The 22,418-nt window shown below is 40.9% G+C and overlaps 1 protein-coding gene across 2 annotated transcripts in view; it reads right to left on the bottom strand.

Annotated features, from left to right (window-relative positions):
• The window catches only part of HK3 (hexokinase 3), a 117,024-nt gene that overhangs the window by 5,666 nt on the left and 88,940 nt on the right, over positions 1-22,418 (bottom strand). For both annotated transcript variants that reach the window (XM_075860048.1, XM_075860049.1), the window contains exons 3-16: positions 20,056-20,198; positions 13,298-13,417; positions 11,655-11,750; positions 11,471-11,570; positions 11,211-11,394; positions 7,970-8,125; positions 7,587-7,820; positions 6,373-6,677; positions 6,147-6,295; positions 5,520-5,639; positions 5,342-5,437; positions 5,149-5,248; positions 2,110-2,293; positions 819-974 (exon numbers count right to left, since the gene is read on the bottom strand). In XM_075860048.1, the coding sequence (XP_075716163.1) occupies positions 819-974; positions 2,110-2,293; positions 5,149-5,248; positions 5,342-5,437; positions 5,520-5,639; positions 6,147-6,295; positions 6,373-6,677; positions 7,587-7,820; positions 7,970-8,125; positions 11,211-11,394; positions 11,471-11,570; positions 11,655-11,750; positions 13,298-13,417; positions 20,056-20,198 (2,143 nt within the window). The remainder of the gene's footprint in view (positions 1-818; positions 975-2,109; positions 2,294-5,148; positions 5,249-5,341; positions 5,438-5,519; positions 5,640-6,146; positions 6,296-6,372; positions 6,678-7,586; positions 7,821-7,969; positions 8,126-11,210; positions 11,395-11,470; positions 11,571-11,654; positions 11,751-13,297; positions 13,418-20,055; positions 20,199-22,418) is intronic.

The following is a 22,418-nucleotide window of genomic DNA, read 5'->3' as shown; positions in this document are numbered from 1 at the left end:
AGTGTTTTTTCCGCTCAGTATTTACACAGCGTGTGGATGAGATTTGTTGCATCTCATCCACTTTGTTGCTACTGTATTTGCTGCAGATTTTCCGCAATGAATTCGGTTGCGAAAACTCTGCAGTATTTACGCAACATGTGAACTGGCCCTAACAGTTCTCTTGATCTTACTAGTTCCAGCAGTTGTCACTACTGCACATTCATCATCTCATACAACTTCCAATGGACACCCGCTCGCTACTTCAGAGTAGATTCCGGAGCAATCAAAATATTGAGTTCTAAATTACAGGCAGAATTCACCACAATTCATGCATTTAGGGGCCATTTATTTAAAACATTTTTAAATAAACCTGGATTAAAAATACATCAATGTAAGCCAATCACTGCCAACCTAGCGCAAAAAATTAAATTTTCCAAATTTCTGTGTCCTGTATAGCTTTTATCCATAGACTTCGGTTCCGGTCCACTTGATATGCTGCACTATGTAAGCGAGGCATATTAGAGCTACAGGCTGTACTCCTGTTATCTAAAATTGCACCAACAAATAAAATGAAAAAAAATAAAAATAAAAGTCTGCAGTTTAGGTAATAGGAGTGATGAAAGAATACAGCTAACTTATAGCTACGAGTCCGTTGTATATATGAGGAAACCGCACCACCCGCCGCGGTGACTGACCGGTTGCTGTCTATGCACAAATTCACAGCAGTCTATCCCCAAAATATTTTTTGTGCCCTTTCGGATAATAGAAGTACAGACCTGTAGCTGTAATATGCTGCCCTTTCAGAAGGCAAATGTTTGCATACAATCTAAGGTGCGTACCTTTCAATGCTTGATAAGAACTTCGTAGGAAAGAGACCTCTTGTATTTAGTTTGTCAGAGATTTTACCACCAAATAAAACTTTTTCTTGAGTGAGTTTCATTAGAACCTTGCGCACAATCTCTCCCAAGTACATTCCACTGATCATCTTCTCATATCTGAAAAAGGAGGGATGTTGAACCGGTCACTTTGATGCTGGAGGTAGATTTGTAGCCTAAAGTGAATCTCCGCCTTTTAACATCATATTTTTTAGGTCCAGAATACGGTGCCGATTTCTTAACATCTTTTTGTAGTTGGAACGCAGTTTTTCTGATACCAAGTATCAAATCCCCTGCATAGATGGTGTTAAAATTCGGAGTGCATACTGCCATCACTAGGGGGACCATAGGAGCTTACTGCATACTAATTTATTACTAGATTTAGTTTAAAAAAAGGCTCTGTTCACATCTGCGTTGGAGGCTCTGTTCGGGGCCTTCGTCACAAATCCGGCGGGGTTTACAGGAGACAATAGCGCTATCGTGTCCGGTAAAATGACAGACACCTCAACGGAAGCCATTAAGGTCAATGGGTTCCGTCGGCAACCGGCGGTGTCAGTTGTGCAACAGAACCATTGGTTTCATTATTCCCTTGTTCTGTTCCTCTGATGGAGCAGAACAACGGAACTGCACAACACAGATGTGAACATAGCCTTAACTGTATGCAGTAAACTAGTTGTGAGTGTAGGCAACCAGAAGTGTATCTTTTAACTCAACATAGAAGATTTGAAGCGCCCACTCCCATAAATGGTGAATGGGTGTGGGTGTGTGTGCAATATATATATATTATACACACAATACAGAAGCCTTATTGCATTTATTATACTTTTAAGAACATTTATCACTCAATCTAAAAGTATTTATGTTCCTTGACAGTTATTTTTTTGCTAAATTAAGAAGAACATTAAGTCACTGCAAAAACCATAAAATCCCATAAATAAACTGTGATTTGCCCACACACAGTGTGAATATACCCCAAGGGGCAGATTTATTAAGATTGGTGTTTCGTATGCCAGTCTAAAAAGAAAGTGCGTTGGAGTGAATTGCTCCAAGTTATTAAAAGGAACACGTTTTAATCAATTTAGCACATTTTGGACTGTTCTAAAGTCCGAAAATGAAGCATACGTATGCTACGAGCAAGCGCAGATTTGCGACATTTTCTAGCCCTAGTATTAATAAATGTCAAAAAGGTGAAGACCTCTCCCACCCCCAGTAAGCCCTGCTGACTTGTATCTGCAAGTATTATTTGTTTATAAACCTTTGTTTTCCAGGATTAATTGAGCGGTTGTCAACATCTTGATCAAAAGTGGTAGTGATATCCTTCATGCACCCGTTGTCTCCAAATGCTCCCCACTCCATATTAATACACATTTGTCCATCATCTCCATCAAGCAGCTCCACATTTTTCATTTCCTCCATATAACAAGCATTAGTCCCTGTACCTATAAGAAAAGGGGCATGCAGGTTAAACTATTGCAGCAGTACAGAACAAATGATATTCTAGAATCGCCTTCCTAACAGTACTCAAAACCAGGAAATTATTTAGGAAAAGCAAACACTTGTCAGTCCGTATGTCCACCTCTCGGCATTTATGTTCCAGCTAGCACATTGGAACAGAACAGTACTTATTCTTGCTTGGTCTAAATTGAATGAAGAGCAGGGAGGGAATTTTTACAGCAGTTTAAGAGAGTTTTTTTGGAGTTTACATTTTGTGTGGTCACTATTGAGGCTCTTCTCCACATTAACTCCTTAACTAACCTGCAATTTCAAAAGTACCCCGTTCCTCTGCCCTAAAAACACCCTTCACGTGAACTCAGAAAATAGGTTTCCATCAGTCTCTAGTGAGGTGCATGGGCTAGGAGCAAATAGTTTTAGACCAGTATACGGCACGGCACAGTGAGTGGGCATGCATTTTTTACAGCAGGCACAGACCACACTGTACTCTATATGGGGCAGGACGTCGGGTGGTAACAAGCAACAGCGAGGAAATACACCGAAACTACGAGGAGGAGCCTAATGCACATGGCTCAGAGAGTACAAGGAAGCAGAAGTAAACAATGTCCCAAAAGCCATGTCATCAAATGGAGTGTGACAGGAAAGAAAATGATGGTAAGTAACATTTTTTAAATAAAAATATGGCGGTTATGTTGACTACAATATCAGTAATTTGGGGGGGGGGGGGATCTTGGAAACCCCCCCCCCTTTAAAGAGGTTTTCCCATCTTAGCAGTTTATGACACATCAACACAACCAAATGCTGGGACCTCCAGGTTTTCAAGAACGGAGAAGCTACATTAAGCTACCATAAGAGAGTGGGTTAACCTCTTTCAATTGAAAATCATAAAACCATTGGATCGCATGTGTCCTTGTGCTCTTTAGTCACTTAAAAACCCTGGGTAACTTTTTTTTAAATTCTTTTACAGTAGATATATATATATATATATCTGTTGTATCTTCTTTACGCACGGCCAAACGAATGGACCAATCGGCACCAAATTGGGTACATAAGTAAAACACGCACTTCTGAAGGTTTTAGACCGGGTTTCAGCTCTCTAGGACCTACAGTTCGACATATTTCACAAAAGCAAATAGGGCACCACATCAAGAACCCACTTCCATATCACATGACCCGTATTAGCGAATAGAAGCTCGCAGGTCCTTCATTCTTAGCCTCACTCACATACACACAGTTTTAGACCAGGTTTCCATAACAACCCAGCCATTTTTCTTTACTCGACGTGTTACTCGCTGTAAATTAACTGTACCTATACGGAATCTGAGCACTCGTGAATTTAAACCCTTCCATACCAGTCATGCCTCCAAAAAGGAACCCTGCACTTGGATTAAAGACTCCTGTGGTAAACGCATGGCTGCTGCCCAAGCTGCTGAAATCTCCTAACAGTACCAAGCCCATGGATTTCATCATTCTCATAAATTTAAACCCTTTCATACCAGTCATGCCTCCAAAAAGGAACCCTGCACTTGGACTTTATTGCATATGTCGGCTTTATATTAGTAGGAAATTAAGTTTTTAACCAAACACACACAAACAAATAGACCAGTGTGAAGCCGAGTAACTCTGCTATTCTAGATTATAAATGTGAATGTCTGTCTGTCCTCTATAGGCATCCAAACACCTGAACCATTTGACCACAAATTCGGCACATAGGTACATCGGGTGTTCAGATATGTTTTCGTGAAGGTACCAACCTTGTTGTTGTTCTCGGTTATCAGCAATGATCACGATCCAATACTATAAAAGCGAATACAGACATTTGCTTTTATAGTAATGATGATTTTATCTGGCAGTAGCAGGTAGTGCACTTTACAAGATAATCTTAGATGGAAAGGTACAGGGGAGCGGCTACCCATAATAACCAGATTACTGATTGCCAGGAGGAAAGCTGCATTACTAGCTGCAGAGACTCCTTTTGCCCAACTGCAAGCTGATCAAATGCCTCAAATAGTGCAGCTCCTGAGATGCTAAACTCCTCAGCAAATTCGGGGTTTGTCAGCAACAGGTCAGACAGGTTTCTCTCAGAAGCACAGAGATTCCTGCCCGAACCCAGGCCACATAGCAAGCCGATAGAGTGCATCATGTTCAGCGTGCTAATAAGTGGGCTTTCATGCATGATGCGGTTCAATTATGATCCAACCATAGTATATGGCCAACTGGTAATAAAACTGCCAATGTTGTTAATCAACAGGCTCTGTCACAGTCTTATGACTCCATTTCCCACCAGTTTAGCCGTTAGGTAATTAGAAAGTTAAAATCTAAATAAACAGTGTGTAACTGCCGGGGTATATAGGGCTACTAGCAATTTCCCCGTAAACCAAGAAAATACGAGGGCATGGATTGGCCTACTGGGCACCCTTGGAACAAACCCAATGAACACACAAACAGACAGACCGTCATGTTATACCCGGGCAGGACATGAAATTTGACTGTAGGTTAACAGCAGTCTACTCAGCAACTTTGGATTAAATACTTTATTCTGCAGTAGATTTTACACGGAAATTGGTTTGGGACAATTGTGTGTATTGTACAGTACAGTTTCTCTCAGACCCCATGCATGTGGTTCCCCAGCAGTTGGTAGCTGCAATTATTATTGTTCACTACTAGCATCAGGGAAGTCATAGTATTACAAAATTTAGGTATGTTTAATGGACTTGAAAATACAGGCGGCATTGAGCCAAATGACCATTAAAATTAAAGTGGACCACAAACTAGAAATGGTTTGGGGACCTGTAGCATAGTATAAGAGGATAAAAAAGGAAAACAAAATGCTGCATCTTACCTACTATCAGACCTACTTCACAGGCTGGATCATCATACCCACAGGACATCATTGTTCCCACAGTATCATTCACAAGTGCTACAACATAAAAGTCAGAGTTCTGCAAAATTAAGGGCACAATTAATCACAAGAGCAGAAAAAAAACAAAAAAACACATGAAAAAGACAGGAGGCATTCATCAAAACGGTAATACCTGTTTCCTAATTGCTGCTTCTCTGAGTAGCCGGACCACATCTTCTCCCACACATCCCGAAGCACTGAAACCCTTTGTCCAAGAAATCAGGATGCCCTATTTAGAGAAATAAAAACATCTGTAAAATCCCAGTGTGTATGATTTAGGGACACTGACATCAGATTTCTTAGCTATTTACCTGATCTAGACTGGACTGCTTACAGGGAAAGGAGAATGTGAAGCCCAATGGCAGTCTTTTCCCTTGAAGATTATTTTCTTTTTGAAATTCGCTGATGCAATCCACAATGTGGTTGAAGAGCTGAGAAGTAAATGGCAACCCATTAATGTCATTTAAAAAAAACCATTCAAGACCAGCAAATGTACAGGACTATCAGCTTTAATCAGATTTCTATGAAGATAATCGACCCCATAGCAAAGATCAAACCGGACTATCTGCCAATATCAAGCCAGTTTTTGCCTCCCAGGACAGAAGAATCAATGCCCTTTCTACAACCCTCGGGCCAATTCCCCACTGCCTTATTTGCAAACCAGGGGGTTGCAAGCATCTAACCCAAATTTTTATAAACCAATACTAATAGCATTTATCAGGTAAGATGAGAAGATTTCCAATTTCAGTAATGAACTTAAGTTCTTCAAAAGTTTAACTGTTCATATTTAATTATTCAGTATCACAATATTACTACCAAAATAGAGTATTTTTTTTTTATAATGTAATTAAACCTCCGTAATCATTAATAAACACAAGTTAGGTTATTAAATTTGGAAAGTTACTATATGAAGCAAGTCACAAATAAGCAACACATACCTCTTCTCCAGTTCCTTGGATTATTTCAGTGGGCAAGGCAAAAGTTTTGCTTATCATTTGAACTCCTCCCTCATTTCTTATTCCCACATGAGTATATAAAACACGAAAGTTGGTTCCTCCCAAATCAAGAGCTAAAAATTCTCCTCGTTCTACAGAGGATCAAAATTAGGCCGTTATAAATATTGTACAATATTTGCCATATAGATTTATATGAGCTATCGGTTACCTGTTCCATTTGGTGTAGCACGCACAAATGTGGGAAGCATTTTCACAATAGCTTCAGGTTGTGTGCATTTCTGAAGACCTTTATCCATTTCTTTACGCATCCGTTTTTGTATCTCTTTCAACGTTGCCTGGGTCATAATAAAAGGTTCTAGGATTTCATCTATTGTGTGTCTTTGGGCAGCAAGACGTTGAGCTACAGCCGTTACTATGGCTGTGCCTTTTCCACTTCCATCCTCCGACACTAGAAACTTAATTTGACAGCTTGGAGCCAACTCCTTCAGGGTCTGATTGAGATGTTCACCAAACCTGGAACACAATAAGCGAATACAATTTGTTATTTCATCAACCATGGTCCTGAAAACAAAAATCATGGACAGAGTGAAAAAAACAAAAACGTTTAAGACCTTTTTTCCCCCCTCCCTCCATGTAGATGATCCAATCTAAAGCTATAATGAAATAATTATTGAAAAGGGTTTGTCTCTCGAAGACCACCCTTTCCATATGGCCTATTAGGATGCCAGAGAAGGCTCTCCCACTTTAGGCCAAGCTCCAGTTATATAAAAGCAGCTCCCATTACAGCAAAGTCAAGCCGTCCATGCATTATACTTTGTAACTCCTAAATTACCCCTGCAGTGACCACTGTAGGGAAACTGCCTAGCCAGTTGCGGCTTACCCCGGTTAAATCAGCTGTTTGCCAGGGATGCCGTGAAGCTCCTTTCTAAAAAGGGGTGGTCTGATGAATTTTCTCTTAATTTTAAAGGACTTGTCAAACTGGAGATGGCACTTCTAGGGTTATGCCCTTTTTTTTTTTATAGTGGAACTGCATTTTAACACGGTTGTGTGCTACCTTCTTTCCACCTACTCATGTTTTGTACTTGCTTCTGACAGAAAGATGATGCAAGTCAACTTTTTATGTTAAGCAAAAAACAAAAACATACATTTAGAGCTAAAATATGTTCTGATATTTAATATGTGCTCTAAAAATATTTTACACAAGATTGTATTCAGATGGAAGACAACAATGGGATTGGATTCCATCAGCACAAAAAGGGAAACATTTTGCTTTGAACTGATGGGTTCCAATGCCATTCTTAGCAATGTGGATTCCATACTAAGCTGTAATACAGCTGTGTGAATACTGCCCAATACTGAAGCCCTAGTCCTGGGATTCAATTGAAAATGAGAATGCCAGAGGCAGACTTCTTAGCATCTTACTTTCGGTTGTTTTTGTAAACTGAACCATCCACTCCCACTGTGATGCGGCCCATTGTGTCTTGATGATTGTTCTTAATGCGGTTGGCAACTGCAGCAAGTCCAGCAGCACACAATTTTGCAGATCTTGCGGACACAGCGCTACACACACTTTTCACCAGTGCACAGTCCTGTTCAGTCGGATTTAATCCCAATGACGCCATGATAGTCTTAGCCTTTGCTAGACCAGAGTTGTCACTGCACAAAATATAAAATGCACAATATTACCAAATCCTATAAAACATCATGAATGTATCTAGAATGACAACTTACTGATACATTTGGGGTGGAAACAGAGTCATAAATTAGCGATTGTAACCTAATGAAAAGTATGTTGAAACACTTACTCTTCGATTTCTGACACATCTTTGGTTTGTATTGCTCCTTGGGCAAGTAGTTGAGATGTTGTGATGCTACCAAACAATAGATTTTTATTGGTCAATTTAATAAGTATTTGACGCACAATTTCTCCCATGTACATTCCACTAGTCATCTTATCAAACCTGCAGTAGAACAATAGTAAAGAAGGGTAAGTATATATATATATATTGAACCTTTTGGAATGTTGTTAAAGTTATCGTCCGGTATTATGTGAAAAAACTTAAGTAATGTTTCATTATCGGTGTTCTGTCAGTGAATAAGAAAAATCAGATTTTAAAAAAAATGTAACATTCAATGGCTGAAAACCAGTCCCGATGATATGCCCTCCTCACACAACTGCCAAGATTCGTTACAAGAGAGCACCGATACATTGTCACAAGCCATGCCGCTGTATGACCAGGACACGTTTTCAGCTAAAACATCTGGAGATACTGCAGAATTGAAACGCAACATCCATTAGAGAGCTGCATAAACATTTGTTATACAACGATTAAGCTTTTACGCAAAACCTTTAATAAAAATAAAAAATAAATAATAAAACTAGCAACACACTGTAAAGCACTACCCTTTCTGCGGTCCAGCACCATCTCACCCCGCCCGCCGCCGCAACAACAAGTCTTTTGGCCAGTCTGGCAGGAATGTTGGGCATAACCACCCAACCAGTCAGTGGGCTTGGTGCACTATTTAAATACTCTGCATGCAGGTCTCAGACGTTAATACTGTAAGCGTTTGTTCCCCAACCAGGTTTTGCTTTATATGCTGATCTTGAACATTATGGTGTGGTCAGTTTTTAGCTGACTTCTCTTAAATAGTCCCCTGTAACGCAAACTCTGCTCCATCACAGTTACTAAACTCAGGATTTCCGCACAATTGCTTCTGGACCTTGCACACAGCTCTGCTGCATCACTGTTACGGAGTCCTGAACTGCTTGACTGACACCTACCAAGATAATCATCGCAAATACTTTTACGCCATTACCCGTAGCAACCGTATCTCCAACCTCTCTATTGCACGGTTCGGCTTCCTCTGAAGTTATCCAGAGAATATACCACTGTAGAAATAAGAGGCACTCAAGTCCTGGGGACCATAACAGAGCACGTGGGACAGAGGGGTGCTATAGGGGAATTGTGCTGCCCGCTTGGTTCTCTCTGGGCATCGTAGGAACCAGACCGTAACACAATAAGTGGGTAACCATTTCTATTTTCAATTAGCAGCCGGCTTTCACTGGACCGCTGAATGAAGGCCATTAGAGAAAATTATATTTCTAAAAATTGAAACCAGACCATAGCTCAGCTTGTAATAAATGACTATTATAATCTTGCAATGTTTCACTAAATTAGCTCCCTACACGCCTTAGTTCTTCACATGCCTTTGCAGAGTTAAAATGAGTTATTAGAAAGGATAATTTTTGAAGAATGAGGTCTTTTTCTTTCACATTCTTGCTAAAAGCATTCCTTCGAGGAGATGGGAAACCTTGCTTTAATTCATTAAAGGGACGGCTCTGTCCAATTCTTTGTTTCTCTGGCTGACCACTTGCATAATTACATTTTCTTTTGAGGTGAACACAGAGATGTTCCGTATTAGTAATGTCTGCAGACAGCAAAGTTCTACACCACTTAGATCCCTTTGCTTCATTTAATTGGAGATCAACATCGTATAGGAAAGGTAGAAAATATGAGCTAGGAGTATAATTAGCTCTTAGATGTTCAAAGACTCTTGCATATTATTCTCCATATTTGAAGATTCAGGTTGTGTCATTTTCTAAGCCCCTCGCCGTTTGCACTGTATAGAAGCCATTTATTTGGTTGAACCTACTAGGTTTCTAAAAACAGGCACCACTGAAATATCCAGATTCTTTTTAAGGTTAGAATGCCTTTATATGAATACAACAATCCCTCACATTTTACATATGACTACCTATTGGGCAACACATAACATCTATCTTCTTCTAACACGAGTCAGCAATTAGAATGGTCGGGTGGGGGCTTCTTAGGTCCAGCAAAGGATATTATTCTAGGACTCCACTCTACATGTATACTTTTAATTGCATTGTAATCTAATAGGTTAATTTTGATCAACTCAAGAGAAATAGACCCTAGCGGCAAGAGATTGGCTTCAAAGCCACCTCCAATTTTTGTAAGATGTATTAGCGTTTTACTAATAGGTTAATTCTACCTAATAACTATACTCCCACTAACCGAGTGTTAAGTCTAAAATATAACTGCTTTGTATATTTAATAATAAAAAATAAAAAAAACATCCTATTTAGTAGAATGCCTCCTATTGTTTGATATCCAATAATAGGCTGGATAATTAAGAGCTAAATTGTGCTCAATTAATTCTCAGACCTTGACGGGAGTGGAGCTCAATGCTCACTCCTGTTCAATTTATATTTTTAGTCTAGAACAAGGGGCCCCAACCCGTGGGTCGCGACCCACATGGTCTACTAGACAAGAAAATTTGAGGAGGTCTAGCAGACAGCCGACAAATATTTCTGTAATGCATGGGACGGTACTGGCTGATACCAGGAGGAAGCAAAGCCACTACATGTTGTTACATCGCTGCGGCTGCCGCCTCCTTCTACAGCATGTAATGTCACTACCGCGATTAATAAGCGGAGCTCCCAGCTATATGACCAATATGCAAATCATCAATAATGGCATGGCATGGCTCCTCATCTCTCCCCAGCCCATTACCTGCCATCCTCCCAATAAAGGTTGAATAGTTAGAGAAGGGCAAGTCACAAGCACATCAAGGAGGGCACAAATAATATTTTATTGAGCACGTTTTCCTTTTTTTATGCGATAAAGAGACACGTGTGTTCTGGAATATTTTTATTTTTTTAAATGTACTGAACACTCAGTTAGTGGGAGTATAGCTTTTGTGTTGGGTAAACAACCTATTAGTAAAAAGTGAATACTGTAATTTATTTGTAAATTTTATGGTGACTAGTATTTGATGCAAGTTGTATTAGTCACATTTTTGTATCAGTGTCTGCACCCACCAGAGGATCCTCTGGTACTCTGTTGGGGCAGTCCAACCTTGGCCATTAGGAACTTAAAAATGCTTGTAGATCTAGAACAAACTGGTTCTTGTCATCAGCAAATACAAGGAGACTGCTACATTTGTTTGTTGAAAAGCCGTCTGCCAGCTACAAATGATTTCTATTGAAAATACAATGAGAAACTAGTTAAAGGTTTGGCCAACCTTTGCTTTCCAGGTGCATGGGACATCTGGTCGATTTGCTGGTCATACTCCGTTTCAATGTCTCTTAGCCCTCCATCATCTCCAAGTGCACCCCATTCCACATTAATGCACATAGTACCTTCATCTTCTTCTACAGATTCCACATTGCCCATCTCCTCCATGTAGCAAACATTAGTACCAGTACCTGAGAAAAAGCATTCAATTGTGAGCTATAGATCTAATGCATGAAAAAGACTCAAAATATTCCCAAAGGAACTTACCAACAATAAAGCCGACCTCACAGCTATGATCTTTGTAGCCACAACTCATCATTGTCCCAACTGTGTCATTGACAATGGCAATAACATCAACTTTATATTCCTGTAAGAATAAATGCATCATTAATGTACTATTCTAGAACCAGTACCGATACTATTAGAAAAAAAAATACTTTATTACACTTACCCCCCTCCTGTGAACGGCATCTTTTAACAGCTGAACCACATCTTGCCCTTCCACACCAGAACAGCAAAATCCCTTGGTCCAGGAAATGAGAACACTCTGTATAAAATGTAATAAACTACAGGGTTACTCCAGATGAACCCAATATTAGTTAGTTTTTTATGCAAAACATATTTAAGTTCCCCAAAAAATTTTATGCCGATTAACACTAATTCTGGAAATGTTCAGGCTTACAAATACTGACTCAGGAAAATTAAGGAGTGCAACATAACAGAGAACAACTCTAAAGGAAAGATTTGTACCTCGTGTTTTGCACTCACTTCTGTTTTTGCCATACAAGTATGGTTACCAAATATGCTTCAAGACAATCGGTCACCTCTTTTGACATTTATGTTTTAGTAAATAATTGTATCCCCCCACAAAATAATTCTGGGGCCTCCATCTCTATTCTTAAAACTATATTGTGCCTTTCCTCCATTATTCCTCCTACAAATTTTTGAATAGATTGGCAACTGGGTGTTAACAGTTGGTGGTGCGTCCCTACACAGTGACACTGTCCAATCATTACAGAGTGAGACTGTAGGGATACACCTCTTCGACAAACGGAATAGTAAGACCCAGTTGCCAATTTATTCATAAATTTCTATGAGTAATAATAGAGGAACGGCACAATGCATAGTTCTAAGAAAATACGATTCAGATTTGTTACTTCATGGGGGATACAATTATTTACTGAAACAAACAAAAAGGTCTGCTCTCCTGACATGTCTAAGTTACGTCATTAAAGTAAATTATGCAGCGGACAGATGCTTTATTATAGTGAACATGATTTCAGAAGATAATCACACAATGCTCCAAAAAATATTGGTGTTTAGCATCTCAATATTTTTTGCTATTGGTATGCCGGACCTTAAAGTTTATATACATGTTTGAAGCAAAAAAAAAAAAAAACGTTTTTTTTTTTACTAAAACCAACGTTTTGTGACTTGAAATAACTTAAACTTACTTATTAATTTTTTACAGCATCTATGTAACATGTATACATAGAAGACGTATAGTTCAGTCTAAGTCGATTCCGTCATGTCAGCTGGACTAACTGTTTGAAAGCCGGTCCTGCGTGTCTGACATACAGGATCCAGCTAATATCGATCACATCTACGTTCATGAACTTAAATTTACTCGTTATTAACTGGATCCTGCGTGTCAGAGAGACAGGACCAGCTTTTAACCAAGACAGAAGCTCAGCTAAACTGAAGGCTGCGGCTTTGAGAGAATGATACGGTATCTTTGCAATACAAAATATCAACAGAAATATTTCGAATAGAGATGCATTGAACAGTAGAGAAGCATTCTAATGGTTGGATGTGCATGCAATATCATACGTATACTATTGAATCAGTCACAATTTAACACTAGTCCTCAATCTTCTCTGACCAATAGAATTTCTATTAGTCGGGGACCATCATTTATTAACATGCCCATACACAATGGTTAATGATGCGACCTGAAAAGACGATTGTTAACGATCACGTGTATCGAGATAAATATTCGAGCGCCTACTGTTCAATACTGGCGACAGTTTTGCATGCATAGGCAAACTCCTATGTGGATAGGGGGGCATATCTTCATACAGAATAAAGTTTTACCTGGTCTAACTGACTCTGCTGACAGGGGAAAGAAAAGGTGAATCCAAGGGGGAAAACTCTGTGCTTGAGGTTTCGTTGTTCAAGGAAGCGGCCGAGACACTCTGCAACGTGATCAAACAGCTGTAGAAACAAGGGAACTACAAAGTCAAAAATACGCCCTTCACATTTCATTTAGACTGGATTTTTTTTTTTTTATTTAAATCCCCATGCTGAGAATTAACTAGATCATTTACATACAGATATACATAAAGCTCACCCAAGGTACCTAACCTTTTCTAGCTTATTTTCAAATAGGACACGTAGTGCTGTATCACAATAGATATTAAAATGGAAAATTAAAAAAAAATTATAATAATCTATTAACAATATGACCAATGTCATACGCGCTTACCTTTGCGTTAGTTGCCAGATATATATGGCTTGCCCTCTAGTGCCAAGCTTAGTAATAGTTTGATATTGCTGGAGCCTTCAGGGCAAACACAGGTTTTATAAAGGGGGGTTTTTCAAGTGCATTGGTGCACACAGTGGAGGTAGTAAAATGCTCCCCCCTCCCCATTATATTGACTATTCAAGAATTTACAGACATCTGGTAATCCTAGTTAACACCTACATTCCTGGTAGTTTGGAAAGGTGCAGGGGGGAGGCGGATCTACTTTTTTCTGATGCAGGCCTCCAGATCCCCTGTTTCCCTTTAATAATTTCCCAGGTGTCTCTATGGCAGATGTTCTCTGAATGGAGATGAAACCCTATGAGTGTTAATTTTATGTGACTGTCTCACTGGTGTTGTGGTAGATGTCCAGTTGATTTGGGGGTGGGCGATCTCCTACACAACAAGTTAGTTCTTTTAAAAAAACATTTTAACATACCTTGGGATCATGGTCTTGTCTTTTTATCATTACGTTAGCCTCTTCCTTTTATACCATCCAATATGGGCCATGAAAACGAGCATTGACCAAGGAGCAATGATTGGTTATGTATGAGGACGAGCGATAGTTAATACAAACGCTCGTCCCCATGTATTTGCATTATGTTGGAAACACACCCCCCTCTTTACACAGGAAGATGTGCTGCCGATGAACGTGCATCTCCCCGTTCATCGACTGATTGTTTCCCAGTTTACACAGGGCAATGATTGTAAATGAGCACTCATATGAACGAACGTTTGCCTGATCATTGGCCCCTGTAAAAGTGTATCCGCCCTGGAGGCGGCAGGGGATTCTGGCTGAAGAACCGCACCAAACTATGTTATACTTATCCCTAGCCGTGGCGATGCGTACCTCTGACGTTGCGGCAAAATCGCAGCTTTTCTGCCACAAAAACCGCAACATCTGCTAGTTGTTGCAGGTTTTACCTCCACATTGAATTAAAATCGGGAAAACCCGCAACAGAAAAGCAGCAATTCCGCAACATAAATTGACATGCTGCTGAATAAAAAAAAAACGCACCCCTGGTCAATTTATGAACGTTTTTTTTGGCTGTTTTTTTACGCAGCGTGTGTATGAGAATTGCTGCTACCGTATTATGCTGTGGATTTTCCACAATGAAATCCATTGCATAAAATCTGCAGCGTTTACACTATGTGTGGACATACCCTAAGGGCTTGTGGACGGAAATATGCAGCAGAATACAGTTGCAGCAAAGTGGATCGCACTAGAATTTCTCAGATTCAGGACCTACTTCAATAAGAAAAACACCGACAGCAAAGGGCATCCTCCAATTAAAATTAACTTTCAAATCGGAAACTATATAAATGATTATAAAGGGAAATTCTATGGTTTCACAAAGTAATTTACAGATTCACAAAATTAAAAAGGCTTCTTTTTATTTCTCCTTTCAAATGTTTGTATGTGCAATTACTAAACTGTATGTCGTTGGCGTTTCACCATTAGCCTAAGTGTTGTGAAATTGAAAAAGTTATTTCAAGTGTCAACATACACAGCTACATACATAAATTATTGCAAAAGAAAAACAAAAAACCTTGATAAATATTGGCATTTGTCATCTAGGTTAACACTGGTAATTGAGGTTTAATGTGCCAGAATTATAGTATATGAAATCTGGCTCAGCATGAAAAGAAGAATAAGGGCTAAATTGAGAAAACCTCGATATAAATATAAAAAATATAATTTAAACCCCCCCCCCCCCCACAACTCGTTACTTTGACTTAGTCAGCATCTGTTATCATTCCTGAAAGACTAAAGGCCATATTCACACGAACCTGTCAGTGTTGCGAGCGCAAAAGGTCTGTGTGGCATCAGCATATGGTGCGTGGCTGCGTGATTTTCGCGCAGCCGGCATCATTATGACACTGGTTTAATGTTTACAAACAGAAACGCACGTTTTCATTCATTTATTTTACTAGTGCAGCGCGCATCACACGCGGCACCCGGAAGTGCTTCCGTGTGCCGTGTACGATTTGCACTTACCCATTGACTTCAATGGGTGCGTGCTGCGCAAAACATGGGCAAGTATAGGACAAGTCGTGAGTTTCACGCAGTGCAGATACGCTGTGTGAAATTCACTGACAGTCTGAACGGCCCCATTCACTAACATAGGTCCATGCGACGCGCGTGAAAATCACGCGCGTAGCACAGACATATAACACGTTCGTGTGAATAAGGCCTTAGGCTACATTCACACAAGCGTATCAGATTGACGCGCGTGAATCGGGTCCATGTGTTGCGTTATATATCCGTGCTTTGCGAGTGCCATGCGTTATTCACGCACTCGCAAAGCACATTTTTTTTTTTTTATTATTATGATCAATTGAATTGATGCGTAAATCACGCACAGCAAACGGATTTGCATCCGTGTGCTGTGCGTGATTTTCCTGTGCAGCACATTCGTCTGAATGAGCCTTAGTTTATTCAACAAAGAGAAAACAACACACGCGCACGCACGCACACACCTTCTCCAGGATAAACAAAATCACCATACATGCTTCAACTTCCCAACAAGCAGTCTGACTTGCCCAGAATTCCTCATTCCAGGGAAAGCTGCTTAAAAGCACTGTTGTAGGCCTTGTTCACACAGTACAGATACACTGCAGATTTTGCATGTATTTCTAAGGGTATGTTCACACGACAGCGTCCGTAACGGCTGAAATTACGGGGATGTTTTCAGGAGGAAACATCCCCGTAATTTCAGCCGTAACGGCATGTGCAGGCGCTTGAATGCCGCGTCCATTACGGACGTAATTGGCGCTGCTTTTCATTGGAGTCAATGAACAACGGCTCCAATTACGCCCAAAGAAGTGACAGGTCACTTCTTTGACGCGGGTGTCAATTTACGCGCCGTCATTTGACAGCGGCGCGTAAATATACGCCTCGTGTGAACAGACAAATGTCAGCCCATTGCTTTCAATGGGCAGATGTTTGTCAACGCTATCGAGGCGCATTTTTCGGACGTAATTCGGGGCAAAAACGCCCGAATTATGTCCGTAATTAGTGCGTGTGAACATACCCTTAGGCTAAAACCCCTTCACACAGGGTGGATACGCTGCATAGAAGTACAGAGTGCATCCACCCTGTAGCCTGTGATTGGCTGCAGCAATCACATTGGATGAAACGTCATCCCAGGAGGCCGGGCTGCAGGACATCAGAGGGACGACAGGTAAGTATGACTACAGGTAAGAATAGCTTTTTTTTCTGAGTTGCGAATTTTGCGGCAGAATCGCAGATTTTCCTCCACAGAAATTGCAACATCTGCTTTTTTTTGTGAGTTTTACCTCCTCATTGAATTAAAAGGGGAAAACCCACAATTAGCCAAAACATTGACATGCTGCAGATTTTTTTTTTTTAAACGCACTGCAAATCAATTCATGAACGGTTTTTCGGCGGGCTTTTGATTTGTTCAAATCTCATCTACTCTGCTGCTACTGTATTACACCACAGTATTTATTCTGTGTGTGAACATACACTAACAGGAGAAATATATAAAGGAAGGCCGTATACGTTTGCTCTCCTGGACCCAATTCTGGTTTTGGGCTAAAAATGCATGTAAAGTCTGCAGTAAATCTGCACGGTGTGGTCAAGGCCTTATAGAAGCTTCATCCATAGATTGCTTCCTATATGGAATGCCTACACAGAGTTTTAAAAGTACCCTTCTTCCCATAATCTTACAGTGAGCAATCATATTGAAGGCTCCACTCTTGATTTATATGCAAAGTGTGTATTTGAGCAGTATTTTACATCAGAAATGGGAGCAAATAAGGCCTGATTTACACGAGCGTAATATACGCGCGTGCTTTTCACGCGTGCCGTTTGCACCTATATTAGTCTATGGGGCATGCAGACAGTCTGAGTTTTGCGCAGCGTGAGTCCGCTGCGTAAAACTCACGCATGTTCTATATTTCTGCGTTTTTCGCGCATCACTCACCCATTGAAGTCAATGGGTGCGTGAAAACCACACAGGCCGCACAGAAGCACTTCCGTGCGAACTGCGTGGTTCGCGCAACAGCTGTCAAACTCTGAATGTAAACAGAAAAGCACCACGTGCTTTTCTGTTTACAAACATCCAAACTGAGTGTCATAATGATGGCGGCTGCGCGAAAATCACGCAGCCGCGCATCAAACACTGATGACACACGCAGCTGTTAAGTGCCTTTTGCGCACGCAAAACGCAGCATTTTTTGCGTGCGCAAAACGCACACGCTCATGTAAATCAGGCCTAAGGAGAAGCAGTATAAATGTTTCTATTATATTTTTTCTATGTTTCCAATACACTTTTGGTTTTGGCTTAAAAAAAAACTGATACAAAATACAAAATCAAATATTCAAGTGTGAATCAGTTCTAAGGCTCAGAATTTTTTCAGTACATTCTAAAAGTTAGGCTATATTCAGACGAATGTGCTCAAAATACACTGCCGTATTTTCACGGATCCCTCATAGACTTGAGTCAATTGGGGGTATCTGGGAAAATGCACAAAAATAGGATACAAGCCCTTCACACGGTTCGTTAAGACAGCCGTGTGAACTGCCCCATAGAAATACATTCAGTCATGTGACTGCCGTTAAAAATATGTCTGTCACACAAACTATTTATACGTTCGTCTAAATAAGCCCTTCAAATCAGGAGTGGTGCTTAAAGTATAACTGCTTTCTTTGGGATGGTGTGTGAAGAAGGCCTCGGAGTATATTCCTATGTTTCGGTATGCAACGTATTTTTGCCCACATGGCGATTAGAGGCGAAATACATTAAAGACAAGCGTTGCACCTGCAATTCCAACGTGGATAAAAAACCGCATCAGAGACACCGTGGTAATTCGTAGTAAAAACACACTTTTTTTTTTGTGTGATTTTTGCCCGCACAGCACACATGCACATAAACTCATGTACACGGATATTGAGCCTGTGCGGCATCGCACGTAGACATATAGCGCTTTAGTATAGAGCCACATGATAGCCCTGCACTGCATTTTCTCCAATGCTTCTAGGGGGAACAACTCTGTACATAGGAAGTCCAAAGGAACACGCCACAATATAAATCAAAGGTACAGTAAAAGCTCCACGTGCCTCTAAGGAAACCCTATGGAGTCCGTACAAAGCAACTGTAAGGCCTCATTTACACGAGCGCAATATACGCGCATGCGACGCGCGTGCTTTTCACGCGTGTCGTACGCACCTATATTACTCTATGGGGGCATGCAGACAGTCCAAGAGTTTTGCTCAGCGTGAGTGCGCTGAAAAAAACTCATGACATGTTCTATAATCGTGCGTTTTTCGCGCATCACGCACCCATTGAAGTCAATGGGTGCGTGAAAACCACGAAGGTCGCACGGAAGCACTTCCGTGCGAACTGCGCGATTCGCGCAAGAGCTGTCAAACTGAATGTAAACAGAAAAGCACCACGTGCTTTTCTGTTTACAAACATCCGAACGGAGTGTCTTAGACATGAGCGAACCGAACTTTACCGGGTTCGGCCGAACTCGTTTTGACCGAACCCGGCAGGAGACAGTCACTGTGCAGGGTGCTGAAAGAGTTAAACTGGTTCAGCACCCTGGACAGTGACTTCCGATTCCAATATATGTGAACGTGTAAAAAAAAAACGAAGTTCTGACTTACCGATAACTCCCGGCTTCTTCCTCCAGTCTGACCTCCCGGGATGACAATTCAGTCCAAGTGACAGCTGCAGCCAATCACAAGCCAAGCACAGGCTGCAGCGGTCACGTGGACTGCCGCGTCATCCAGGGAGGTGGGGCCAGATGTCAAGAGAGGCGTGTCACCAAGGACGCGTCACCAAGGCAACGGCCGGGGAGTTCTCAGTAAGTACGAACCTCTTTTTTTTTTTAAACAGGTTACTCGATATGGTGATCGGAATGCACTGTCGAGGGTGCTGAAAGAGTTACTGCCGATCAGTTAACTCTTTCAGCACCATGGACAGTGACTGACGTCGACTAGCCTCATCTCTATGATGGCGGCTGCGCGAAAATCACGCAGCCGCGCATCATACACGGATGACACACGGAGCTGTCAAGTGCCTTTTGCGCACGCAAAACGCTGCGTTTTTTACGCGCGCAAAACGCACACGCTCGTGTAAATGAGGCCTAATACTGCAATTTGTATGAGCCTGAAAACGATTTAGAACAGAACAAGGCAGCACTCATATGTACTATTGTATGAAGCACGTTCCAGGAATCTTTGAATGGGGGAGCGAGCCGTTCGTTTATTACAGCCGCTGGCACACTGCTCGGAGGCCCAGCATGGAACTACGCCTCTAGACGCAGATATTTCTTCTTCTAAAATTTTGTGTAAATGTACCTTCTGTCCCGTCCCAGTCATTATTTCCTTTGGAATATCATACACTTCACTATCCATCTCTACTCCACGATAGCCATCCAATTTCACCTTAAGAATACGGAATTTGGCCCCTCCAAGGTCAAGCACCAAGAATTCACCACATTCTGTAAGAGAACCAACAAAAGGAGAAAGAGGAAAAAAATTTGAATTATTAATTTAGCCATCAGCAAAATAAACACAAAAACTAGGATGGGTGTGTGTGGGCACCATTTACAAGGACAGGGATGGGGGGCACCACTTATGCCAGGATCACGCACACACCTTATTTATGCAGTTTCTGGCTTAGTTTTTTTTTAGCCAAATCCAGAAGTGGATCAAAAAGGAAGGAAAGGTAGAAAGAAAAGACCAACGCATCTACGAGGATGGCCGTGTGTGCACCATTTACTACTCAAAAAAAACGGTCTGCTTAATAAATGCGCCTCCCATTATTCTACTCCATAGATAATTTATTATTTGAAGAAAGCTATTAAACTATGCTCTGTTAACCTACTCAAATGATACATTTTTATTTCACATTAACCCTATACACCCCCCGGAAAAGTATGTGAGTGGGGGAAAAGATTGCACACAACAGAGTTGCTGCAGACTCCGCACTGAAAATCTGCAGCAGTTTACAGTACAACACATGTGGATGGGGCTTTAATAACCACAGCCACACGTAGCAGAAAAAAAATTGCACTAGATTGAACGTATGCTGCAATTTTTGGGGGAAATGAATGAAAGAAGCGGTCTATTTTCAGACAACTTCTTCAGTTTTCTCATCATCCTAGTTATTACACAACTCCTCCAGTCACGTATACATTTACTCAATGTTCATTGCTCAGATTTCTATTCTCAGACTAATAAATAGAAGTACAATTCTGCCAATAAGAGTTTTTAATAATTACTATATAGGCCGCTGGTTATAGTAACCACGCACCCCAAGAAGCAAAGACATTAAAATGGGCAATATCTTGCCACATTTCCCAGAAACTTGAAGATGACAAATACTTTATGGAAAAAGATTTCACAGAGTCTCCTTATTAACACTAACCTACGATGAACTACAGCACCTTACCATAAAGACCCTGCACCAACAAGCACACACTTATCTCCACACCTGCTTCTGAGTAGTCCTATTTAATGACTGACTCTCACTTAATGGTTAACTCTATGTTTGCCAGACTGTAAGGCCTTGTTCACATAGTGCAGATTTGCTGCAGATTTTGCATGTATTTTTTAAGCCAAAACCAGGAACGGAACATAAAGTAGAAATATATAAAGGAAGGTTGTAAGATTCTGATCTCCTGTATCCAATTCTGGATCCAGAAACTTTTGCGAATGAAAATCAATTCTGCAGCAAGATCATGGATTTCTCCAAGTTTTATTCAGATAAATGGAACTGATCTGCAGTCGCAGAAATTTATGCAACAAATCTGCGTGAACTTATCCTATGTCCGGGTTCCCACATAGCGTAAACATTGTGGAATTTCTGCAACGGAATTCTGTGCGGAAATTCCACAGCATTTACAGTAGCAGCAAAGTCGGAAAAAACAAAGCGAAAAACATTATTAAATTGACCTACGGTGCGGAATTTAATTCCAATTGTCAATTTATGCTGCGTTTTCTTTGCTTTTCTGTTGCGGGTTTTTGCCATTCAGGGTATGTGCACACGAGAAGTGGCTTTTACGTCTGAAATTATAAACTGTTTTCAGGAGAAAACAGCTGCGTCGTTTCAGACGTAAATGCTCCTACTCGCATTTTGCGAGGCGTCATTGACGCCCGTAATCTTGAGCTGTTCTTCATTGAATTCAATGAAAAACGTCTCAAATTACGTTTCAAAGAAGTGTCCTGCACTTCTTTGACGAGGCAGTCATTTTACGCGTCGTCGTTTGACAGCTGTCAAACGACGACGCGTAAATGACAGGTTGTCGGCACATTACGTCGGCAAACCCATGCAAATGAATGGGCAGATGTTTGCCGATGTATTGTAGCCCTATTTTCAGGCGTAAATCGAGGCATAATACGCCTCGTTTACGCCTGAAAATAGGTCGTGTGAACCCAGCCTCAATGGGGATGCAAAACCTGCAACAAATAACCTAGTGTTTTGCGACTTCTGCGGCGGAATCACAGCGATTCCGCTGCAAAAATTGCAACTCAAAAAAAATAAATAAATGTCAAAACAAAAATTATATATATTCCTGGTTCTTCCTCCAGTGCGGCCTTCTGGGATGACGTTTTATCTCATGTGACCACTGCAGCCGGATCGGACAGAAAAGGAGGGGTGCGTCACCATGACACTGGCCACAGCGGAATTTCCAGCCGAAAAAATGCACCACAATGTG

This window comes from Rhinoderma darwinii, chromosome 3 (genome assembly GCF_050947455.1).
Source record: "Rhinoderma darwinii isolate aRhiDar2 chromosome 3, aRhiDar2.hap1, whole genome shotgun sequence".
NCBI lineage: Eukaryota > Metazoa > Chordata > Amphibia > Anura > Rhinodermatidae > Rhinoderma > Rhinoderma darwinii.
This window is presented reverse-complemented; position numbering and strand designations above follow the sequence as displayed.